Below are 26,889 nucleotides of genomic sequence, written 5' to 3' on the forward strand. Positions count from 1 at the left end.
CAGGCATAAGAGTTACAGGAGCACATGGGCAGGATGTGTCTCAGAGAAGCTTGGGTTTGAGGATCTGTGCTGGGAGAGCCCCAGGGCATAAAGTTGATGTCAGAAAGAGTGACTTCAAAAAAATAGAGTATCGGTTCCTCCAAAAGTTAAACTCCTAGGTACATACCCAAAAGAACTGAAAGCAGGGACTCAGATACCTGCACACTAATGTTTACAGCAGCATTATTCACAATAGCCTACAGGTGGAAACAAATCAGTTTCCATTAACAGATGAATGGATAAACAAAATGTGGCATGTATATGTACGATTACTATTATTCATCCATAAAATGGAAGAAGTTCTGACATGCTACAACATAGATGGACCTTGAAAACATTCTGGTACGTGAAATAAGCCAGACACAAAAGGACAAATATTGTGTGATTCACTTATCTGAGGCACATAAAGTCATTAAATTCATGGAGACCGTAGATTAGAGGTTACTAAGGGCTGGGGTCGGGAAAATAGGAGTTATGGTTATGGGTGTAAAATTCCTATTTGGAATGATGAAAAAGTTCTGGCAATGGCTGCACAACATTGTGAATGTACTTAATGCCACTGAATTATACAATTAAAATGGTTAAAATAGTAAATTTTGTGTAATATATGTGTTTCCACAATAAAAACAATTCTTTAGTTACTTAATTCCTACTGGGGGAAAAAAAAGCCCCATATCATTCTCATATTACATAAGATTTCCACAGGCAGAGAGAGAAGAAGCCAGTAATAGGTGGATTTTTGATTCCTTCAATGGCACACTGGATTTTCAGACCAAGATGTCCACTGGGGGGAAAAAAACCATACTGGATAAAATAGAAGCAAATTCCTTAAAAGCATCACTAAGCTAACCAGATAGTAACTACCAGGCTGGACTCAAAGCAGAAATGGGAACCCACAGAGGTAGCAGAACATGAAAACATCTCAGCTGTTTTCACCTTCAGAGCTAAAAATGGGCAAACTAAATGGGTTTCACTTTAACAGCCTGTTGGGGCAAGAAAACGGAAACCAAGGCTTGGGGATCCACCGAGTCAGGGAACCCAACAGGACACCCTCCCCACATGGAGGCCTCCACTTGGGCCCAAATCCATTCTCCCCACCCCACATAAACACACAACCCAGGGGTCATAGTGTAGATCGCTTCTGCAGCTAGCAGGCAAGGCAAGGAAAAAAACAAAAGGAACACATCCTTGGCCACTGGCCCTAGAATGGATTTGCAGCCCAGATTCACAAGGAAACTCACCCTCAGAATCTAGTGGAAGGTGGTCCCAGATGGGCCCAGCTTACGTGGTATGCACAGAGTCAATAAATATTAGCAACCACCATTACCACCTCCCATCACCACCTCCATCGCACCACTCTCTGCCTCCTCTCTGCCTTTTGTGTCTTCCAGCTGCACTGGCTTCCTCCCATTTCCTGGAAGCTCCCACACTCTCCCGCCCCTGGCCTTCCCCTTGGGGCTCAACATCTGCTCCATGATCAGCTGACCCATACTCATCCTTTTGACCTTGGCTCCAGCGGCATTTCCTCAGGGAAGCTTGATCTGACCTCAAGTCTAAGTCAGGCCCCTTTGTAAATACACCTTTATAAAACTTCCTTCCTTGCTGCCAGAGCACTTAAATCAGTTTTGAATTAGACATTTATTAGTGGGCTTACTTGATTAATATCTCTGTCCCTCACAAGACTATAAACACCTTGGTAGCAGGAAATATATCTGGTAATATTCATCATAAATTCTAGTATTTAACACACAGGAAATACTCAAAATTATTTTTGAATGGCTGAATTGTGGGAGCTCAGAACACAGAGCTTGCCCCAACTTTGCCACTTATCTTGTGCCCTTTGCCAGGCACTGATCTTTCTGCAATTTAGTTTCTCCTCTTGTATAATGGAATAATAAGACCCACCCACCTACTTCTCAGGGTTCTTATAAGGTCCAAATAAAACCCAATATATGAAAAATTTTACTATAGGATTGTAGCTGGAACAATATCACATTATGCTATATGACTAATAAGTACTTATTGAGTACTTACTATAAACCAGGCACTATGCAAAGTGCTCCAAATACATGATCTCATCTAATCTTTATTTTAAAAACTGTGAAGAAGATATTAATGTCTTCATTCTACAAGCAAAGAAATCGAAGTCCTAAAATGTTGAAGAAATTTGCTTCATCTTCAACTGAGAAATTTGGGGTCAGAACTCAGTTTCTGATTCTGGCACCTGCACACTCTTAACCCCCATGCCTCAGTGTCATCCCAGAGCCCCACTGAGCCCAGCACTGCTCTGAGGCAGCAGCATCTACTCTGGAACCGACTGTCTGGTTGGCTAGGAATCAAGGAGCGAACATCGGAGGTCCTCTCTGAACCATGTCCTTCCCAACTTCACTAGAATAAATATACCAAAGCACAGCACTCCGAAGCATAGAGAACCTGGATGAGCTGGGGAAACCCAGTTTTGCAGAGGGTTCTGAGTCTGGCCGCCCCACAGAGGTGTCCCCATGACTATGGTGACGGAGCCACTTTCTTCCTCTTGTCCAAGATCTGCTTCAGTCCATGATGGCTTTCCTCCTGTCTTCCACTCACAGACACACAGTTCAAGCAGTCCTTGAGTGTCCAAAACCTCATGGCGGGAGAGGCTGATACTGAAGGAAGTTCTTCCTCATTTAACAAAAGGATTTTTCAAAAAGGATTTTTCAAAAAAGGATTTTTCAAACTTAAGGCAACAAAACAAAACAAACAAAAAAAAACAGCTTAAAATTTTTGCCACTCGTCTCCAGATCCAAAAGAACTGTTTCCTAAGTTTTTGAGTAGAACTACACTTTGGTCTACTTAGGAATCAGTTTATGGCTTCCATTTTGTTCTTTGAAAGGCCTTCATGTAGTTATGGCAAAGCTGTTTTCATCTTCAATCACCGAAGGAGCTGGAAAACCTTCTGTGTTCAGTGCCTAGCACAGTGATATGTATAGGCATGTCTTAAAATCCCTCTGGGTAGTAAAGAGGGACAACCAGAAGAGTTTCCACTATTGTTTTCTAGGACCCCAAGATAAATCCGAAACAGTAAGGGCTTGATGACTATATTTTGAACAGCAGTTATGAGTGGGTAGCTATTTTATTTTAAACATACACACACTAAGTTTACTTTCTGTAAAGAGGCATTTCCAACTTCTAAACTCAAGTAAATTAAAACAACACACACACACACACACACACACACACACACACACACACATACACACACCATCTCAGCCGTATTTTCACCAAAGATAATGAACAGAGCAGACAAATCAGTCTGACAGGTAATTTACCATTAACGGTTTGATTTCATCAGTCTAGCCACAATGCATTATGAACTAGGAAAATTAGACAAGTCAAGAGGATGATAGTATCAGTGTTTAATGTTTATTTTCCATTACCTGGCAGCACAATTATTCTCAATAAAATATAACCATTCTCTAAGAGAAAAACTTGAAGCAGTTCAGCTCATAAAATAGTACTATTAAAGTTTCAAGCAGACTCAGCTACTTGGAGAAAGACACCATGTGCCTTTTATTGATCACTGGTGTGACAAGCGAAAACCATGCAGATTGATCTCTCTGTTTAGGTGAAATGAAGGGAAACAGGGCAGTCTCTGGACAAATAACTTCCATATTCACTAAGTGAAAGATGTTTTTCTCCTTCCCTTTTGAATGCCATGAAAAATGTAGTCATTTTCAAAATGAGTTAACAGCTCTGTGTTGCTTATCCCAACCCAAAGCAGCATAGGACAGAGACTTGAAAATCTATGTCAATACAGACTATATCAGTAAATGTCACACATACTCTGGTGCCTTGAGCCCAGGTATAAACTCATCCAAAAGTGACTGAGACAAGAGTCTTAATAGATCTTACTGCCTAACAGACTTCTCAGAAATTAAGTTTTCAAAAATAGGGAAGTTGTTTGAAATTAGCCTCATACAAATATCTCTGTCATATGGGGAAGTTTTTCTTTCCAATGATCTGTTTTGAAAAAATAGTGAAATACAACTTTGAAAAAAAATCAGATCCCTTACATTTCAAATGTAATTTTCCCATTGTGTCCCCTTTAACCAATTACCAAACGAAGAAGCTGAGAATCCAAGATGAGTTTTAAGATAGCGTCTTCTTGGGAGTGGGAAGATAAATAATTACAAGAATTCCAAAGCTGAATGGCAGTAAAATACAGTTTCTAAGGCTTGATAAGGTCCATCTAGCAGCATCTACCAAGAGAAGAGTGAATTGAGGTCTCAAATAAGAACAGCAGTAGTAGTAATAATAATAGAGTTATAGCAAGGTCTCCAAACTGCAGAAACCAAAGCATTTACAATTGGGAATGACTGAAAGAAGAGGGTGGTGCGTATCCCCCTTCTCATTCAACTCTCACTCACTAGGTTAGCACCCACCTATAATGAATCCCTTATTACTTACATACCTGCTATTCTCTTCTTTCCTTTGTTCATTCTTCTACTGGATTGTTGGTCTTTCACTTCTTAATTTCTAAGGGCTCTTTAAATATAAGGGAGATTAGCCCTTTGTCTAGGACAGATTCTCTCCTTTCTGTTTTGTGTCAGTCTTGGGAAGTTTTCCCCCCTGGAATTTGCCCATTTTATCTAAATTCTCAAATTTGTTGGAATATTTCCATAAGATCCTCTTACTACCTTTTACATATCTCTAGAATTTGTGATGATGGCCACCTGTTTTTGTGCTTTATGGGTTTATTCTCTATCATCAGTTTTATTAGTTTTTTTTCAAATGACTATTTTTTGGTTTTACTAATCTCTACTCTTGTACACTTACTATTTTTTTCTATTAATGTTATTACTTCCATCCTTCTACTTCTGTGGGTTTAATTTGCTGTCCTTTGCTTATTTATAGAAGGTGAACTGTCACATTTCCAAGATCATTCAGTTACAATATTTTTAAATTTCCATTGTGATTTCTTCTTGGGCCTCTGGGTTATTCAAAAATGTACTGCTTCAGGGCACCTGGGTGGCTCAGTTGGTTATGCCTCTGACTCTTGATTTTGGCTCAGGTCATGATCTCACAGTTGTGCAATCAAGACCCACGTCAGGCTCATCGCTGGGCATGAAGCCTAAGATTCTCTGCCTCTCCTTCTGCCCCTCTGCCCCTCTCCCCAACCACTCTCTCTCAAAACACAAACGAACAAAGTGTATCCATGCACATGTGACTTTTATAGTTCCCTTTGATACTGATTTCTTATGTAACTCCACTCTAGTCTGAGAGCATTCTCTGTATGATTTGAATCCACTGAAAGTTGTTGAAATTTTCTTTATTGCCCAGCATATGGCCAATATTGGTAAATGTTACATATGCAGTTTAAATGAACATGCATTCTACTATTGTGGGTACACACACGTCAATTAGGGCAAATTAGTTAATGGTATCATTTAAATTTTTTATATCCTTGCTGATTTTTTCTCAACAAGTTCTGTTATTAAGGGAGAGATGTGTTAAAATTTCCCACCATGTTTGTGAATATGTATATTTCTTCTTTCAGTTCTGATAGTTCTAGATTTCCATATTTTGAGGCTATGTAAATAGCTGCATTAAATTTAGAATTTTTGTATCTTTCTGTATACTGACTCTGTTATCAATATGAAATATCCCTCCTTATCTCTGATGATGCTTTTTTGCGCTAAGTCTAATTTGTAACTCCAACAGCTTCATTTTGTTAATGTTTACATGGTATATCTTCTCCATTCTTTTACTTTAAACATTTTTTGTATTTTTATATTTGCATACTCCTATAAAAGGTATATTCGTAAGTTTTGGTTTTGTTTCATCTAGTATGATAAACTTTTAAGTGAAACATTTAATCTGTTTACATTTCATGTATTATTTTTATGTTTTATTATCTATTTGTTTTGTTTTCTCTTTTCCCACCTATCCTACATTACTGTTTGTCTCCCCTTTTTTGCCTTTTTTTTAATCTTATGGTTTTCAGTATTTCACTTCCTTTACTATAGCTTATTAACTGTATATTTTTTACTACTCTTTTTTTAAATTTATTTTTTTTGTTTAATTCAAGTTAGTTAACATACAGTGTAGTATTTGTTTCAAGAGTAGAACACAGTGATTCATCACTTCCATAGGACACCCAGTGTTCATCCCAACAAGTGCCCTCCTTAATACCCATCATCCATTTAGCCCATCCCCCCCACCCACCTCCCCTCTAGCAACCCCTAGTTTGTCCTCTGTATCTAAGTCTTTTTACTACTCTTGATTATAAAAGAGATCAGAGATTACAGCAAGTCTCTTGATTTATTAAATCTGATGTAAATTAGTACTTTCACCACTTCCAGAACATTTGACTATATTTACTTGCCTCACATCATTCATATTATTATTGCCATATTTTAGACATGTGAGTACCCACACATATGCACATACATGTGTACCCCACAAATCATACCCACATATTTACTGTTTTAGTACCTTCTCCCTTAATCTCCATAGTTTCATTTGAGGTTATTTTTCCTTCTGCCTATGGAACTACATTTGTTATTTTGGTTTATCAAGAAAATACCAGTAACAAATTCTCTCCAATTTCATCATTCTGAAAGTTGTATTAAGGGGGCTCTGCACACAAATCCAGTATGTGGGAAGGAGGGGGCTGGTTCCTCACAGCAACAATAAACAATTCTTGGACACCAATTGGGGTCCTACAGTTCAACTCAATTCTGACGTTACGTACCAGGAGACAGTGTCAGATCCCACCTGTTAAGGGTTCAATCCTACAAGAGTACCTCACCTCCCCATCTTTAAATGCCAGCTGGCAAGCCCAGGCTATATCATCTGGGCTTCTGACAGACTGCTTATCAGTTGGAGGTTCCAATTACCCTCTTTTTGGGTTCAATTAACTTGCTAGAGCAGCTCACAGAACTCAGAGAAGCATTTTATCTAATAAATTACTAGTTTATTGTAAAAGGATACAACTCAAGAACAGCCAGATGGAGGAAATGCATAGAGCAGGGTATATGGGAAGGGATGCAAAGCTCTCATGCCCTCTTCAGGTGCACCACCCTCCCAGCACCTCTATGTGTTCACCAACATGGAAACACTCCAAATCCTGTCCTTTTGGGTTTTAATGGAGGCTCCATTTCATGGGCATGAATAACCAAATCACTGCCATTGGTGATTGATTTAACCTCCAGCCTCTCTCCCCTCCCTGGAAATCAGGATGGTGGGACTGAAAGTTCCAACCCTCTAATCACGTTTGGTTCCCATGGAAAACAGCCTTATCCTTTGGTGCTTCAAAAGTCAATTCATCAACATAAACCCAGTTTTGGTGGAAAGGGCTTGTCATGAAGATCTCCATTTCACCTTTATGGCTCTGAAGAGATTTTAGGAACTGAGGACAAGAGACCAAATATTAATAACAAAAGATGCTCTCATTACTCAATAAATTACAAGGGTTTGGGGAGCTGTAAGCCAGGAACTGTGGGCAAAAACTAAACACATGAGAAATATATGTTGGGTCATTTATTTCTCATGAATCATAATATACAAGTATTGGATTCTAGGTTGGCAGTTTACTTTTAACACTACTATTTTTGTTGAGAAGTCCACAGCCAATTTTATTATTGCTCATTTGAAGGTAATGTCCTTTTTCTTTTGTTTTTAATTTCTGGCAGTTTCTCCATGATGCCCTAAGATGTAGTTTTCTTTGTGTTTATTCTGCTTGGATTTATAAAACTTCCTCAATTTATGGCTGATTTTCAATCTATTTTAGAAAATTCCCAGCTATTATCTCTTCAAATAATGCTTCTGCCATGTTCTCTCTCCACCTTGCCTGGAACTCCTACTACACAGGTTAAATTTTTTTCACTGTGTTCCATACAACCCTTATGTTCAATTCTTTATTTTTTATCCTTTTGTCTCTCCAAGTTTCAGTCTGGCTATTTCCTTTTGACGTATCTTCTGGTACAATTCTCTCTTTAGCTGTGTTTAATATGTAAGCTCACCTACTGGGGTTTTAATTTCAGTTACTACCTTTTTCAGTCCCAGTATTCCATTTCCCTGCTATTATGAATTTTAGGATAAAAGGCTGTCTCTCAGTGTCCTATCATTTCCAGGCAACCAACTAGCGCTTATTTATTAAAATTATCCACATAGCTGCTCCCCTTCTGAAAGTGTCAGCAAGGTCAGATTCGATTCCAGGCCTCTGCTTTTAGCAGAGATCAGGAAAGTTCAAGGTCTTAATTCAATGGATTATTTCTGTGTTATATAATCTATATTAAGCAATCATCATTCATATTTTCCAAATAGTAAGTGGCATTATGTAATTATACTACAGTGCTACATATCTCCTTTTAGTTTCTCTTTACATTTCTTTACAAATTAATGTCTTATTTAGGTATCACAGAATTTGCCTTTTCTATTCAATCTGTTTCCCTTGAATTGAATCTTAAATATATTTCTCCATTTCCATCTAGTATAAAGTGTTGCTTTTGAAAATTCTGATAATCTAATACAAATCACATGCCCTTTTTAAATGGATGCCCAAAAGATTTGCTTCTTTTTCTTTATAGTCCAGTAATTTCACTAGATGATGTCTTGGTATTGGTTATTTTAGGTCAATATTAATTATTTGCTGTGCTTTTCCGATACAGAATTTCAATGTCTTTCCCAATTCCAGGGTTCTTGAAATATTTTTATGTCTTTTGCTTGTCTTGTTTTTTTTTTTATAAACTCCTATTAATTACATGTTTGATCTTCTTTGCCTATCTTCAATGACACTTTTTAATCTTAAAATGATGTTTTCTTAAATCTTTATTTTTGATTTAAAATTGTTTTCTTTTTTATACCTACTTCCTTCAGGGCATTGTTTTGTCTGCTCTTAGGTTTCTATTTACAATTCTGAAATATCTCCTCCTATTTCTAATTCTTTCCTGAGTTGTCACCTTATTTCTTGTAATTCTGTTTTATGTTCTTCTTTTATGTCTTTACCATTTCTTAGAGACTGAGTTCCTTTTGCAATCATAGGTTTCAGTTTTGTGGGCATGTGTTTTTGGCATACTTCCATTTTCCACTTGGATGTTATTCTGCTCCTTATTTTCTTATAACTTAATACGGGATTTGGCCTTGATACTATTATTTTGCTTGTTTTTGTGTAAATTTATTTTTTAGTACTTATAATTATTGTGTAATTATTAATAATTTGTGTAAAATTAACTCAAACTTTTGAAATAGGATTCAGGAAAGCTTTGTTAACAGATTCATCCTTGTTTTTGCATTGCGTTAAAAAATATGACAGCTTGATTCCTGGGGTTTCCTGGCTCTACTTCCCTTCCCCACTTTGAACTAGACCACCTTTTTGGTCTATTGTCCCTATCCTGTTCAATTTTGATTCCACTCTCAGCAACTTTTCTTTAATGTGACTTGTGCTGGAAGAAAGCTTTGCCAAGTTGGTTTTGAGAATTCCCAGAGGCTAATGTTTTAGCCCCTTAATTCTTGATGATTATATTGTGGTTCTTCTGTTCTCAGACCTAGCAGATGCTACCCTGTTTCTTCTTCCTTGTTCCTCTGAGACACCAATATCATTGCAGACCTTGGAGGTGTTGGTGCTTTAATCCCACCTACTAGTATTTGGAGGTATGAAGATACCTTGTTACCTAGTTTTAGGGTCAATGTGATTATATTGTTGTTTTAATGTATGAATTGAAAAAGAATGCTCTCACCACCACCATCTTCCCAGAGTCCTCTCCACATTTAATTTTATATGAAGTATGATGTGAATCTCTTGTGGGGCAACTACTGTTATTAAATCCATGCTTTTCCTAACACTTTCGGTGAGAATGTTCCAGTTCACATTTTATTGTTTCATGCCAGGGTGATCCATTTGTAGTTTAAAACCACACCTCTTTAAACTATGCTTCATCACAGTCTTCAACATTTCTTGTATTTGACAAGCTTTGCCTTACTTCACCTGAAAAAGCACTCAAGAATTATGTCATTCTCAACATATTACCCAATTACGTAGCAATAAATGCTAGCTCAATCTCAGTAGACTGGCATGACCACAACACAAATAAGCAATTTGGAAGGCACACTAATAAAACTACTTGAGATTGGCCATTCTGAGTGCACCTACTCAAAACAGGTGTCAGAATTAAATATATACCAGTTATCATATTATCAACCTCAGAACTGTAAACATAAAAGCAAGGATTCCATCTGTTTGGTTTACCATTTTATCCCCAGAGGTTAACACTATGCTTAAATACCTAAAACACATTCACTGAATTTGTTGAACGAATGGACTCTTAGCAGATTGTTTATATTAACTCTCTTCACAACCATTTATTCAGTGAGAGATGTTTCAGCACTACTCTTCATTTAAAATAGCAATTGCATCTTGCCTGATGCTGGCTTTGTAGAACCATTAACGCCAACTGAATATGCTACAGTCGTTAATGAGTGATCCAACGGGTAAGAAGGTTGTCACTGTTTTGGCAATGCTCAGGCGATCAATTTGGATAATCTAACAAGTCAGGAAACAAGGACATGATCAGAGAGGGCATTCATAAGATGTAGCCAGATGTCAGAAATGTTACATCAAATCTGGTGATCTAGTGGCACCTGGGTGGCTCAGTTGGATAAGCATCTGACTTCAGTTCAGGTCATGATCTCGCGGTTGTCCTGCATCAGGCTCTCTGCTGTCAGCACAGAGCTTGCAGCCTGCTTCAGATTCTGTGTCTCCCTCTGTCTCTACCCCTCCCCTGCTTACGCTCTGTCTCTCAAAAATAAACATGTAAAATTTAAAAAAAAATCTGGTCATCTAGCATAAGGGGTTGAATTCTGGGAATCTTATAGAACTATGTCATCCAAAGATACTGGGATTGCTCTTTATAAAAGGTTTAGTTTCCACCTTAATGCAGTTGTGTTGGCTTCCCTAGAGGCCTTTGATTTCTCTTTAAGTCTAACTCCCCTTCAGGAAACCTGGACACTGTGGACACAAGGGCCTCAATAAGTCCCCAAACAGCCTCTGTGAGTAGCCACTCACTTGATCATCTAAATAAAGCAAACAGCAACTACTGAGACAGAGAAGGGGAGGGGAGATAAAAGAGGAAAAGACACAGAAAGCAGCATTTCATGTTCCCATGTACTTCTTAATGAGAAGATAAGAAGAGAGTTTTGTGAGTTAATTTTACTAGACAGCAAAGCTTCTTCACCCTAGGTTTTGCTTAAGTCTGAACTGAAGCATTCTGTCAATGAGTTGGTTTAATTAGAAAAACAAACTATTATACTCACTAGAAATATTAAGATACTTCTTAACAGAAAGACTTACAAGGTTGAAAATACAACAGTAGCATTTTCTTCAGTCAGAGCATTATATATGTCAGCTACGCATAGAAGTACCATCTCTGAAAGAATCTGGCCTGGGACCCTTAAAATAAACATTCTGATAGAGACAAAAATGAAAAATGCTAATTACCATACAGTGTATAGAACCTATGTACCATGTCACTGTCCATACTCAAGCAAGCATCTGGTGAAATCACATACAGACCTACTTAACTTTGAGACAACCAAAAATTTCCCTGTATCCATGACTACCTGTCAGCTCTCATTTAAAGAGAAATTTTGTATGTCAGTTTGTCAAGATCTCCATCTCTTACAAGGTACTATTAAAAATCAGAAGTAAATACAAGGTGAAGAAACTTGGATCTCAAGGAAAAGTTCTCATTAGAACCATTTCTTTAATTATTGTTTCTAAAATAAGATTTCATTTTGATAAGTCTGGCTAGGGGGTTTATCAATTTTGTTAATTCTTTCAAAGAACCAGCTACTAGTTTCATTGATCTTTTCTGTTTTTTTGATTTTGGTATCATTGATTTCTGCTCTAATCTTTATTATTTACCTTCTTCTACTGGTTTTGGGCTTTGCTGTTCTTTTTCCAGCTCCTTTAGGTGTAAGGTTAGATTGTATATTTGAGACATTTTTTCCTTCTTTAGGAAAGCCTATACACTTCCCTCTTATGACTGCCTTTGCTGCATCCCAAAGGTTTTAGACTGTTGTGTTTTCATTTTCATTGGCTTCCATGTACTTTTTAGTTTCCTCTTTAATTTCTTGGTTAACCCATTCATTATTTAGTAGGATATTCTTTAACCTCCAGGTATCTGTGGTCTTTCCAAATTTTTTCTTGTGGTCAATTTCATGTTTCAAAGATTGTGGCCTGAAAATATGCATGATATGATCTCAATCTTTTTGTACTTGTTGAAGGCTGATTTGTGACCCAGTATGTGATCTATTCTGGAAAATGTTCCATGTGCACTCAAGAAGAGGGAAAAAAGAAAGGACCCAAATAAATACAATCATGAATGAAAGAAGAGAGCTCACAACCAACATCACAGAAATACAAACAATTATGAGAAAATATTATGAGCAATTATATGCCAACAAATTGGGCAATCTGCAAGGGGACAAATTCCTATAAATATATAAACTACCAAAACTGAAACAGGAAGAAATAGAAAATTTGAACAGACCCATAACCATTGAAGAAATTGAATCACTAATCAAAAACTTCCCAACAATCAAGAGTCCAGGGCCGGATAGCTTCCCAGGGGAATTCTACCAAACATTTAAAGAAGAACACCCATTCTTTTGAAACTTTTCCAAAAATAGAAATGTAAGGAAAACTTCCAAACTCTATGAGGCCAGCATTACCTTGATGATTCTAAACCAAAGACCCTGCTATAAAAGAGAAAGACCAATTTCCTTGATGAACATGGACACAAAAATTCTCAACAAGATACTAGCAAATAGAATCCAACAATACATAGAAAGAATTATTCACCACGATCAAGTGGGATTTATTCCTGGGCTGTTGGGTGGTTCAATATTCTCAAATCAATCAATATGATATATCACATTAATAAAAGAAAGGGTAAGAACCACATGACTTCTCAGTAGATGCAGAAAAAGCATTAGACAAAATACAGCATCCTTTCTTGATAAAAACCCGCAAGGAAGTAGGGGTAGAAGGAATATACCTCAACATCATAAAGGCCATATATAAAAGACCCATAGCTGATATCATCCTCAATGGGGAAAAGCTGAGAACTTTCTCTCTAAGGTCAGGAACATAACAGGAATGTCCACTCTTACTACTGTTCAACATAGTACTGGCAGTCCTAGCCTTAGCAATCAGACAAGAAAAAGAAATAAAAGGCATACAAATTGGCAAGGAAGAAGCCAAACTTTCACTCTTCGCTGACAACACAATACTCTACATGGAAAATCTGAAACACTCCACCAAAAAATTGCTAGAATTGATATATGAATTCAGCAAAGTCGCAGGATATAAAATCAATATGCAGAAATCTCTTGCATTTCTATATACCAATAATGAAGCAATATAAAGAGAAATCAAGGAACTGATCCCATTTACAACTTCACCAAGAACCTTAAGATACCTAGGAATAAACCTAATCAAAGAGATAAAAGATCTGTATGCTGAAAACTATAAGAACACTATGAAAAAAACTGAGGAAGACACAAAGAAATGGAAGAACAATCCATGCTCATGGACTGAAAAAAATATTGTTAAAAATGTCTATATTACCCAAAGCAATCTACACATTCAATGCAATCCCCATCAAAATAACACCAGCATTCTTCACAGAGCTAGAACAAACAATCCTAAAATTTGTATGGAACCAGAAAAGATCCTGAATAGCCAAAGCAATCTTGAAAAAGAAAACCAAAGTGGGAGGCATCCTAATTCCCAGACTTCAAGCTGTATTACAAAGCTTGAAGACAATATGGTATTGGCACAAAAACAGACATAGATCAATGGAACAGAATAGAGAACCCAGAAAGTGACCCACAAATATATGGCCAACTAATCTTCGACACAGCAGGAAAGAATATCCAGTGGAAAAAAGACAGCTTCTTCAGCAAATGGTGCTGGGAAAACTGGACAGCAACATGCAGAAGAATGAAACTGGACCACTTTCTTACACCATACACAAAAATAAATTCAAAATGGATAGAAAACCTAAATGTAAGACAGGAATTCAGCAAGATCCTAGAGGAGAAAACAGGCAACAACCTCTTTGACCTTGGCAGCAGCAACTGCTTACTAGGCATGTCTCTGGAGCAAGGGAAACAAAAGCAAAAATGAACTATTAGAGACTCATCAAGGTAAAAAGCTTCCCACTGCAAAGAAAACAATCAACAAAACTAAAGGGCAGCCAACAGAATGGGAGAAGATATTTGCAAAGGACAGATCAGATAAAGGGTTAGTATCCAAAATCTATAAAGAATTTATCAAACTCAACACCCAAAAAATAATCCAGTGAAGAAATGGGCTGAGGACACGAATAGACAATTTTCCAAAGAAGACATCTAAATAGCTAAGAGATATATGAAAAGATGCTCAACATCACTCATCATCAGGGAAATACAAATCAAAACCACAATGAGATACCATTTCACACCCGTCAGAATGGCTAAAATTAACAACTCAGGAAACAACAGATGTTGCTGAGGATACCGAGAAGGGGGAATCCTTTCACACTGTTGGTGGGTGCAAACTGGTGCAGCCATTCTGGAAAATGGTATGGAGGGTCCTCGCAGAGTTAAAAATAGAACTGCTCTACCACCCAGAAGTTACACTACTAGGTATTTATCCAAAGAATACAAAAATGCTGGTTCGAAGGGGCAAATGCACCCCAATGTTTATAGCAGTGCCATCAATAATAGCCAAAGTAGGGTGTCTGGGTGGCTCAGTGGGTTATGCGTCTGGCTTCAGCTCAGGTCATGATCTCATGGTTTGTGAGTTCAAGCTCCACGTCAGGCTCTGTGCTGACAGCTCAGAGCCTGAAGCCTGCTTCTGACTCTGTATCTCCCTCTCTCTCTGCCCACACCCCACTCATGCTCAGTCTCTCTCAAAATAAATAAACATTAAAAAAAAAAATAGCCGAAGTATGGGAAGAGCCCAAATGTCCATTAATTGATGAATGGATAAAGAAGTGGTGTACGTGTATACACACACACACACACACACACACACACACACACACACACACACGGAATATTACTCTGCGATGAAAAAGAATGAAATCTTGCCATTTGCAACAACAGGGATGAATAAGAGTGTATTACGCTAAGCAAAATTAGTCAATCAGGGAAAGACATTATATGATTTCACTCATATGTGAAATTTAGGAAACAAAACAGATGAACATAGGGGAATGGAAGGGAAAATAAAATTAAAACAGAGGGAGGCAAACCGTAAGAGACCATTAAATATAGAAAACAAACAGAGGGTTGCTGGAAGGGAGGTGGGGAGAAGGATGGGCTAAATAGGTGATGGGCATTAAGGAAGGCACTTGTTGGGAAGAACATTGGGTGTTATATGTACACTGTATGTTAACTAGCTTGAATCTAATTTTTTAAAAAAAGTTTTATAAATAAAGATTGCATAAAAGAATTAAAAAAGTAAGATTTCAGAAAATCTTGAAAGATTTGAAAATCTTTCAGAAAATCTTTCCCACCAAGGTGAAAAGTCCCTAAAATCTGAATGTAAGAATACTGTGACATAGCATCAGAAATGTTAATTATCTCATAGTTCCTAAATTTCCAGAGAACAATGTCAACTGAAGGTTTTCTTAAGCCACAGTTTCAAACTGATTTTCACCAAATTGCAAGCATTTTGATGGAGCTGTATTAGAAGTCTAATCACATTTACTACTCTCCCAGCCCCCTATAATGACAGCATATAATGGGACAAATATTCAAAGTTTGGCAGCCCTTGTATAAAAATGTTATCCCTTCTTGATTTTAAATTCTTCTAGTGTCATGTACTTGAGATGCGCATGAGGGAGAATTGTGAAATATAATGCTTTAGAGCATATATTTTTGAAAGAATTTTGTATTTTGTAATTGCTTATTCCTCACAACCAACCTTCTATAACAACACTGCAGAAGAACTTTCTGTAAGGATAAAAAATATTCTATACCTGCATTGTCCAATATGGTGGCCATAGACTCCACATTTCTACTGAACATTTTAAATGTGGCTACTGTGACTGAATTTCATTTTACTTAATTTTAATGAAAATTTAAGTTGCCACATGTGTGCAGTGGCTATAGTACTGGACAGCATAGTTCTAGAACTCCAGTGAAAGCAAACATCCATATTAAACAGAGATTAATGAACACAATGGCTAATCCAGAATGTCAGCAGGTAGAAATACAACCACTCAAGCCTGATTATACAACTAGAACTAGGAGAGACCAGCAGAAAGCAATGCATACCCTCTCTGCCACATCTATATTCATAATAGATGTACATAATATATAAAAGTAAAAAAATTAAAAGTTTAAAAAATTTTAAAAATGTAAATAAATAATAAGTAAATGAAGTTTCAATATGCCACATAAATAAAAACTAACTTAGCTTGAAAACAGATGGTCAGAATAGGTAGGGAAGTTACTAGTTTGTTCTTCAAATGATAGTATTTGAACATGGCAAAATACGCTTTCCTTAAAATTGATTGTGAAGTTTAAAGAGACAATAACGTAACTAATCAAGATAGGTCTTCCTTCCAGCCTTAAGCTTCTTATTTTGTGCTTCCATAAAGTAAGGCTGTGAATGTTAGGGCCCCTATTTGTTCTGTCCTGCTTTATCAATCAGTTACACTCAGTTTTACTTGAGTGTCTAAGAGTCCCATTTCTCTTGCCTAAATATAAACAATCTCTCAAAATGTCCAGGAGGAGAAAGAAGGCCTTGAATGCTATGCTGAATCTTCACTGGTCACTCCACCATGAGATAGATGAGTGTTTGATGTTCACCTCTGCAAAGGCCCTGCTGATAAGAGCTTCCACAGCATCATTTGTTGGTATGATGTCACCACAAATTTTAGCGTTGCAAGGTTCATGACATTACAACTACTAGAACTACCTGAAAGATTTATCTACCAGCATTAATAATTTAAAATTCTTTACCAAAAACTGTTTTTCTGAAAACACAGAGAGGAAGTAAAATAAAGGGGGGGGGGGGGGTTGATGAGAAAAAACTAAGAAATCAGACTTTTCTAAATACATTTTGTAATGGTTTGTTAAACAGTTACCTTGTTCTACAAGTGCTCTGTTTATGAGAGTACCATGAAAGTGCTTTTTTTCTTTCCTTTTTTTTCCTGTGGGAGAAGGGAAGCAATGAAGGAAATGAAAGAGTTCATTTAAGTGCCATATTCACATAAGGCTAATTTGTAAAAGCTCAATCCAGCTGAATATATTTACAGCCACCACTGGCCCACAAAACTTCAGTTGAGAAGACTAATTGAGATTCTTCAGGAGAACTCCCTTGTCTTTAGTAGTTATAGAATGTCTCATTAGGCATTCTGTACCTCCCCCTTCTCTAGAATACGAAGTCTGACTCTGCTTGGCCTGGGTTTGCAGCCTGTGAATTTCCAACAGATTCTAATACACCATTATTGTAAGACTTGATTTTGTTTTGCAGCCCCCTTTGCTATTTGTTTTTTGTGTGTGTGTGTGTGGGGGGGGGGGTTCTGGTTTAAAACGAAAGTTGCATTTAACACAACTGTAGTAGTTATACTGAAATACTGTTTAAAAAAACAAACAAAAACAAGACTATGCCCTGCATCTAGGATTGTTACAGGCTACAGTCCCTATTAAACACCTTCTCTAGTCTTGTACTACAGAGTGCTTTCTATAAAAGAGGATCATTAGAGCTGATGGCTAGAGTTCAGAGAAACTAGAAAATTCCACAAAATCTTATTTTCTACCCATTTTCAGGTCTCTATATAGATGTAATCTTTGAACACTTGACTTTTATTAGGCCACTGACAGCATGATGCCCATTTAACTATTTTTATTTTCTTCTTTACTAAAATGACATGTTGTAGACTCCTCTGTGTCTTTTAAAAGCCTAAATATGTTGGAGAAATTAGTGTCATGGGAAACTGCATGTTTACTTTAAATATTTAATTAGAGGATCTCTCCCATGAGCTAAAAAAGAATCTCTTGGCAAAATTACAGAATAACTCTTTCTCCTCTTACTGCTATCTTAACATCTAATATTACAGGCTTACAAAGAATCATGGGATAGAACTAAAATAACACAAAGGTCTCCAGATATCTGCCATTATTATTAATGAAATTTTCATTTGTATGTAAGCAATGGCACGCACACACACACACACACACACATTTATATACACATACATGTGCCTCAGCCCAGTTTGGCTGAATTATCCCATTGGTGCTTCTCCCATAAGAAAATATATATATATGTATTTGCAGATTTGCCTCTATCGAAGACAACATCATTTTTCCAGAGTAAAAGGTAGTTTTACTGCTGTAAAATTTAAATGAACATTTTTCTTCTAATTCATATTTGAATATACTTTTCCTTTCAATTTCCAACTACTTTTTAAAATGACATTTTGAAGGAAAAGGCCTATTAGCAAATGAAATTCCACTGACAATTTATTTCAGCCTTTAACATGTTTTCTACTAAAAATCAAGTTATCAAGACAGGAAAATATTACTGGTTTTGCTATTACAAAAAAAAGTGAGAATTTTTAATTCACAAAGGATGAAAACACAAGACATTTATCTCACTGTACATACAATATTACAATAAACGAATTAGCTGTAGACTAATAAAACATTTAAGACCCCACATACACACGTATGTACTTTGAAACAAGAAACACAGGACAATTTTAATCTTTGTTATGTCCACAGCTACCAAGAAAAAGAGCATCACTGATTTGAGTCTAACTGTTTTGCTGGCATACAATCACTATATGGGTGAGTTCTAAAGCATATTGTATTGTTCAGGACATTGTTAGGCAAATATAAACATTCTCATTTGGGGGCTTTTTCTCCCTGCCCAAAACAATCTGCTTTTCATAGCTATCAAGTAGCTTGGTTTGTTACCAATCCAACAAGATCACAACAACAAACAATATTTTTACCACAAAACTCAGGTGAGAGATTTTTAGGCAGATCATACAAAAACTATTTGTTCCCAAGGAAGGCAATCTGTAAATTACAAATGCAATTCTAAGAAAAGAGTCTCAATTACAAAAGTATCCACTTTTAAATATTGATGAAGAAATAAAAATTGGAGGGGGGGATAGTGGAGGAGGTATTGGCATGGCAGGGAGCAGAAAAGGTGTGGAAAATGAGGAAAACATATTTACCACATGAAATACTGGATTCAATTGATTTTTTAAAAATGAGGTATAAGAGTATGCCAGTAAATGCAAAAACAAGAAAAAAGTAAAACCAAAATGCACATTTCCAATGGAAAATCTCTAAACCTCTTATAGTTTTCTTTATTCAGATTAGACATTTCATATACATCAGTTAATCTAGAAAAATACATCTTAAAATATCTTTAACAGACCATGCTCTCTGTAACAAAACCTTCCAAACCCTGTTTTATTGTACAAATCAACCTACATTAGTAATGTAAAAAGAAATTCTCAAATTTAGCAATGTCATTTTCCATTTGACATCCATCTAATTTACATATGGGTTTCCACTATTCATACTGCAGTTAGAATTCTGTAATAAATTTTTTCTAATGTATTCTGTACATATTAAATTATCTAAAAGGTTCCTCTTGTAGTGCATTTGCCATTTAGCAAGTCTATTCAGTATTTTTCCAGTACCATTTGCATTACAGTGATTTGCCTGTAAATGTAATTAAAATCTAAAAGTGCACACAGTTAAGTTTCTCAAATAACAGCCTATTTCTGGAGGAAACCTAATATTCACGGAAAAGATTACCAATATCATGATTAGAAATGTCAGGTTAGGATGTACTCTGAGACTATACAACAAAATTATATACATAAGCTAAAGGACATTGTCTTTAGCTTATATTTACATCAACTAATGTCTGTTTCCACAGGGTCATACCAAGAACTCAGTATGGCACTAGACAGAATTAGGATGCTTAGCTACAAATCAGTATAGCACAGACAGCCCAAAAATACCCTGAACTGACTTATGCTAAGTTAAACTCCAGTATCACAGTGTGTTAAGTAATATTAGTGTGCTGCCCAAACAAACAACTAAGACATCCATCCAGTAAGGATGCTGTGCAACACAGTTAAAGGCAGCAAGGCTGCACAAGGGATTACATCTGGGTTATAGTGACTTGTAGTACTTAGACTACCACTGCATGCAGAAACCCTGAAAAAAAAAAATACACAGGTTTCAAAAAGGATGTACTTCATTTCGTTTAGAATGCCCAAGAGCGTCTTCAAAATAACTGAGAGTGAGTACTGTTCTATCAAGTGATGAATCTAACGAATCACGAGAAGAAATTCTACATTATCCAGTTTGAAAAAAACAAAAAAACAAAAAAACAAACTTTTCTTACCAAATTATCCAGTGTATACGACTGGTTAGAATTGCAAGTTTTGATTTTTACTGAAATTCAGAGTATGAAATGCACACATTCAGGATAAAATTAATTCAAAATTACACACAGTTATATCAACTTGCAACAAAGCAGCAAATATGAGGGCCTAACACACATCTTGACTCTCCCATTCCCTTCTGATCCCTCCAAAAAGTGCAAAATCAAAGAGTAACTGCTTGGTCCAAAATTAAACACATCATATTAAGGGTTTGAAATCTGATCGAATCCAACTTCTATTCCACAGGTTGTCTTCAGTAAGAATCAACGCCCGAAGATGGAACTTATTTCCAGAAGAATTAATTCTACGATCTGATTTTGATAGACAGTATGAACTGCTATGTTACCAGTCTCTTTCTCTGGCTTTAACAGAGTGGGACCAAAAACAATTGCTATACTCTGATAGGTCATTCGGTTTTTTTCTCCGTTTTCTATAACTCTAAGAAGGAAAAAATAAATTGTTAAAAGAGTAAGCAGAGAGGAAAAATTCTTCAAATTGTATTATAAACAGTTTGCATTTAGAAATGAGAAATAATGGGGCGCCTGGGTGGTTCAGTCTGTTGAGTGTTCAACTTCAGCTCAGGTTGTGCACAGAGCTTGCTTGCCTCTGTGTGTGTCTGTCTCTCTCTCTCTCTCTGCCCCTCCCCACTCGTGCTCTTGCTCTCTCAAAAACAAAAAAAATTTTAAAAAAAGAGAAATGAGAAATAATGCTTATTCTCCTAAACTAAGCTACTTAACCAAGTAGAACTCAGTCCAAACACCATGTGAAAGTTTCTTTTGGATAAACACAGCTGAAAGGTACAACTGTATATACTCTAACAAAATTAAGACACAGATGTAAGTATGAGCTACAATTCAGGTAACAATAATTACTCCACCAGATTGATGGGGAAAAAAATTTCATTAGGGTACAGAGATTAATTTTTCATTTTACTCATTTTATGTGTGTTTTAAATCTCCTTCGTTGGGATAATTTATTTTAGTATTCTAGTATTCTATCAGAACACTTTAATCAGTTATTAAAATGGCTAAGCAGTAACTATAGTAACTACAGTATATAGTACTATAGTAACTATATAAATATAGTACTGTAATAACTATAGTAACAACTATATGTAACAACTACAGCAGTAAGCTATGATGGCTTTAAGGGTAATTTAAATTTAATATTCATCACTTAACCAATCTCATCTTCATATTAACTAACTTCAACAATTTCTGGACACTTATGTGCTAGGTATTATATAAATGCTTACATATAATATTTACTTTAAGTAAATATCTTTCATAGCAGACCATTTGCCTATGGGGTACTAGGCCCAAAGGAATGAATGGTGTTTTTCAAGTTACAAAGATAGCAATTAGCTCAGCTGGGATCTGAACCAACGTCTCAGTGACATTGACCTGGCCTTGGGGGTACCATGCCACATCTCATAACCATGCATTTGTCTTTTTTTTTTTTTTCTCCCTAATTACTTTCTTTCTTTCTTTCTCTCTTTCTCTCTCTCTCTCTCTCTCTTTCTCTTTCTTTCTTTCTTTCTTTCTTTCTTTCTTTCTTTCTTTCTTTCTTTCTTTCTTTTGTGGTAAACCTCTTACCTTTTGAGATGTCTAAAAAGAATTTGCATTGTATCTTGATTTGGCTTTGGCAACTGTCTGATTAGGTCCTTAACAGCAGCGACTCGCTGTCTTGGTTCTTGTTCTGAAAAAAAGATAAAAACTGGAGATTTTGCATGAAATTGAAAACAGTGACATATTTTAGAACCTGATATTTGGTAATACACAGTGACATCTGGTGGTCACATTTAAAATTTCTGAAGTAAAACCTTTGAAAAAATTTAAAAGATCAAACAGAATGTAGTAGCTTAATCAGTACAGAGGACTTTCAACATCTAGAAAAAAAAAAACTGAGTGTAATGACATACTTACTAATTGCATTAACAAAATCATTAAAATGGTTAAATGTAAAAAGAGGTTCTGGTAATTCTCGAAAAAACATTTTGAGTGCTCCAGTGATAACATGAATATCTTCCCATTTACTGTCATTCAAGTCCAACTTCTCATCTGAAAAACAGAATAGGAAATTTTTTAAACTTACTTTAAACTTATTCTAACAGTTATGAGAGTTTCTGCAGATAACAATAGGGAGTACAATCTTACCATGATTGACTGCGAATCTCAGTTTCTGGATCACAGCAAGGTTGCCACTTACTCTGTATATCCCATCAACATCCAAACCTAAAAGAAAATTACAGTATTTTTGTGTTTAAAGTAGGTGTTTGCCTCTTCTAAAGATGCTTGCATGTTTCAGAATTGTTCTTCATTAACATTAGCCTAAAATCAAATGGGCAAATGCTCTTTTCCTCTAACTGGCTTTTTATAGATGCTTGGCAGAGACAGAGGGGGTGGAAATGTTTAATAAACAGCAACAATTCTACTTTGTTTATCATGAAGCTGGTGGATCATTTCAAAAAAAAATCACCTCATCAAACTTGAAATACTAACAATTTAAGATAAACTTCTGCACCTGCGGATAGTTCAACAGGTAAAGGAAACCAGTAAAATCAGCCCATCCATTTTTTTGCACATTTTATAATGTGGATGTATATCTTAAAGCACTCTTTCAAACATGGCTGTCCTATTAAGTGCTTATAATAAACTTAATATAAACTAGCAATTAAAAAGTAAAGGTTCTATAAAAACTATTGATAATTTGACAGAGTTTAACTTATTTTATATATGGAATAGAATCATTTGAAATTCATCCCATTAAGCCTAAAAAATTCAAATGTTCATTAAATGATAAGGCTGTACACATTTAACAAAGCACACACTATCTAATGTGCCTCTTCATATAACTTCAAATAAAGGCGTGTTGTCAAGAAAAATCAGAGACAAGATCTGAAACTGGCAGAAATTACAAATTATGCAAATGTTTTAACTATACAAGATGTTTTTGATGAGGTACAGATACAAGTTAATGTGATTACCATCAAGATATTATTTTATTAAAAATACATATTTGTATAATATAAATTCTAAGTATAATATTTATATAATAAAGGTATAAGTATTATAAACATGTTAACATTAACCAAAATATAAATTGGTTTAAGTCTTATTTAACAGGAAATGACATAAGAAGGTTGGTCTATTGAGACACTTCATAGTTGATTTAACGGTTTTAAACTGTGATCTCATTTTTATTTTAAAGAGAAAGAACACTCTCTTGATAAGTAAACACAACCTTCTACACTACCACTTCTTAATAAACTCAGTTTCATAATCACCTTCTTCATCTCAAGCAAATGCCAACTCCAAATGGCTTCAAAGAATACCATTCGCTTAGTCAACTAGAAGTGCAGAACATTCAACAGGTGCCTGAAAAGGTCTTAATTTAAAATAAGTATAAACACGTAAGTTTTTTGCAAACAAGATGCTTTTCTTAATATCTTACAACTGTTCTATCACTCAAAAATCATAAAAATCCTAGGGATTTTGATGGCAAAACAATGGGTTAGTATGTTTAACATAAAAAAAATCATTCTCTTACCATATGCTTCAACATGTTCAATACATAACTTCACAAATTTTGGCACTGTGCCATTTTCTCTCTGACACAGATTAGCAAGATTGGCTCCAAATACTTGATCTGAAAGAGATTTATTTTTTAAAATAAACCACCTTGCTAAAACTTAGTTTGCAACATGGTGATAACCATTCACAGTGCTATCAAAGACATTTCCGTGCCAGACACCGTCAACTGTGACTTATGCCTTCTGTGATCTGCCTGCCCTTTTCCAATGCCACTTCAAACAACTCAACTGTCCTGCTTTTATTAAACTCCACAAACACCCTGACTCATTTCTACCTGAGAGCCTTTTTGTTTTCTACACCTTTTGCAGAGATCCATCCTCTCTCCCAATCGTGGCTCCTTCTTTTCACTCTCACCCTCAGCTAAAGTATCATCTACTTAGAAAAACCTTAGGAGCAGCCTAAGGCAACCCAGTTACAATCACTCTCTATTCTATTACTATGGTAAATTCTTCAGAGTAGTCAGCACTATTTGAAGTTATCTTGTCCATTTCTCATTTTTATGTAAGCTTCATGAGGGCAGGGACCTTGCAATTCTTGAACACCAGTAGGTATTCATGGCACCTAGGTGAACACTTAACACTTAGTAAATACTGAAATATTTCTTTAAGTATTAAAACAAGCATGGTGCACGGCACGGGGTGCCTGGGTGATTCAGTCGGTTCAGTGTCTGACTTTGGCTCAGGTCATGATCTCGTGGTTTGTGGGTTCGAGCCCCACATCGGGCCCTGTGCTGACAGCTCAGAGCCCGCAGCCTGCTTTGGATTCTGTGTCTCCCTTTCTCTCTGCCCCTCCCCTGCTCATGCTCTGTCTCTCTCTCTCTCTCAAAAATAAACATTAAAAAAAGAAAAAAGCACGGTTCTGACATGACACATTTGTGCTAAGTATCCAGGAAAACAAAATACTCGAAGTGCTAAACACAATCTCCTATCACCGTAAGGCAGCATAACACTATAAAGCACCAACAGTTTATATTTCTCAATGAAAAAGCCTGGTGAACAAATTAATAGCAGTTTCTTTTCATTGACTTGTCAGGCTTTTTTTAAAGTTCTAAACTCAATATACAAAATTCATATGCATCATCTCAGAGTCCCTGTTTACCGATAACTCTTAAGGTTGCTAATTTGAATCCCTTAATTGGCTGAACTCTACCTAGTTTTAAGTATCTTTTTAATGAAACCCATTTGTGTATTTTAGATGCTTTGCAAACAGATGTTCCAGTGATGGTCTTTATTTGAAATTTCAAAGACATGTATGTGTTATATATTACCTTTACCTATATCTTTATTTACTAATTAATGTCACTGAGTCATGTACTAGAAATCATTGAAATTAAAAGTGCTTGTAAAAACTAAAGGCATAGACAAGTATATGTGATTTTAAAGAATACTCTTATTAAAAAAAGATCCTGTTAGTGCATTATTGCTATTACTGCTTATAAATGAAGTAACAAATATAAAAATTAATTAGGAAAACACACCTTATATGAATTTTAAAATCACCTGAAATGAAAACTGAAAGCAAACAATCAAGATAAAATTGTTCAATATTTTTCTTTCTACTGTGTTAGGGATCAATTATTCAAAATTTCTTCTGATCTGTGCATCTCAAAACTAAAAATCTTTATTATAGTCATGTCTCCTATCCATCCATCACATCCCTGTAATTCCTCTGGTACAGGGTTGTCTGGTATTTAGGTCTGTTCAATGTTTTAGTTAAACCCTTCATGTGCATTAAAATATCAATTTTAATCACTCAAATGTATTTTAACCAATGCACCTGGTAACTCTAAAGAATTAAAACATTTTTACTAGTCAAAAATTTTTCAGTTTTTATTTTAAAATGTCTTATTTCTGATTTTGGCCAACATTAGTAAAAACATCACTTCTATCTACCTTTGATATAACCTTTTTCACGAACAGCTTGCAAAGTGGGGCGCCGTGTAAGAAACTTCTTTAAGTTTTTCTTCGTTTTTTTCTGTTCTGAAGAATCTATGCTGGACACTTTCATGGCTTAAGACAAACAGATATTAGGCATTTCATAAAATAAGAACTTCTTGATGAAAGTTTTTCCACCTAGCACTCAAAACATATTAATCTCAAATGTAAAAATCAGTTATAAATTCAGTTATTGTAACTTTAACATAGTTTGAGAGTAATATGTGAAGAATCAAGCTAACCCAGACCCAATTTCAAAGTGATAAATCAAGCAAAACATTTCATTTTTATCACTAAACAGTGACAATGAACTATACCTTCTTTGGTATATGTGCTAAGACACTGGTTATTTTAATTTATATTCAGTGTTTCATAAATGATACTACTTATACCTTCTTTGACTCTCCATCAGTTTTAGAAGGTAAAATGACCAGAAAAAAATGTTTATAAAACATAAACAAGTCCCTATCCTGCAGTATCCTTACTGGACTAGGAGTCTGGAGATATGTATACCCATCACAATTATTTGTACTTTAAGCTAACAAAATCTCATCATAATTACTTCTACACTAAGAATGGGACCACGTGAATAACGTCCTACATTGCCATCAATCTGATTTCTTTTTTGGTTACCATAAAAAATATCCAAAAAGTAAATTTCTTGAAAGGAACTATATATGAGGAAAGTTGAGAGCACAAACAATAGGTAGTAAAGAATTAAAATAATCAAATTTTCATGTGTTTACATTGTTATATGTCCATGACAATGCCTGTAACAGGCCTAGCCTTCTTCAGAATATGGGAGAACAAAAGCAGAAATGATTTTCTAATCATTCAGTTAATCTGAAGGCTACTAGCAAAACATATAAA

At 35.8% G+C, this 26,889-nt stretch overlaps 1 protein-coding gene across 4 annotated transcripts in view; it reads right to left on the reverse strand.

The window, feature by feature from the left end:
• Window positions 1-18,522: 18,522 nt before the first annotated feature.
• Window positions 18,523-26,889, reverse strand: part of ARHGAP12 (Rho GTPase activating protein 12) — a 121,768-nt gene continuing 113,401 nt past the window's right edge. For all 4 annotated transcript variants that reach the window (XM_060659024.3, XM_060659023.3, XM_060659022.3 and 1 more), the window contains 6 exons: window positions 25,978-26,094; window positions 24,042-24,140; window positions 22,649-22,726; window positions 22,418-22,552; window positions 22,088-22,190; window positions 18,523-20,930 (listed from right to left, as the gene is read on the reverse strand). In XM_060659024.3, coding sequence (XP_060515007.1) covers window positions 20,756-20,930; window positions 22,088-22,190; window positions 22,418-22,552; window positions 22,649-22,726; window positions 24,042-24,140; window positions 25,978-26,094 — 707 coding nt within the window. In that variant the 3' untranslated portion in view covers window positions 18,523-20,755. The remainder of the gene's footprint in view (window positions 20,931-22,087; window positions 22,191-22,417; window positions 22,553-22,648; window positions 22,727-24,041; window positions 24,141-25,977; window positions 26,095-26,889) is intronic.

This window comes from Panthera onca, chromosome B4, assembly GCF_046562875.1.
Source record: "Panthera onca isolate mPanOnc1 chromosome B4, mPanOnc1 haplotype 2, whole genome shotgun sequence".
NCBI classification, from domain to species: domain Eukaryota; kingdom Metazoa; phylum Chordata; class Mammalia; order Carnivora; family Felidae; genus Panthera; species Panthera onca.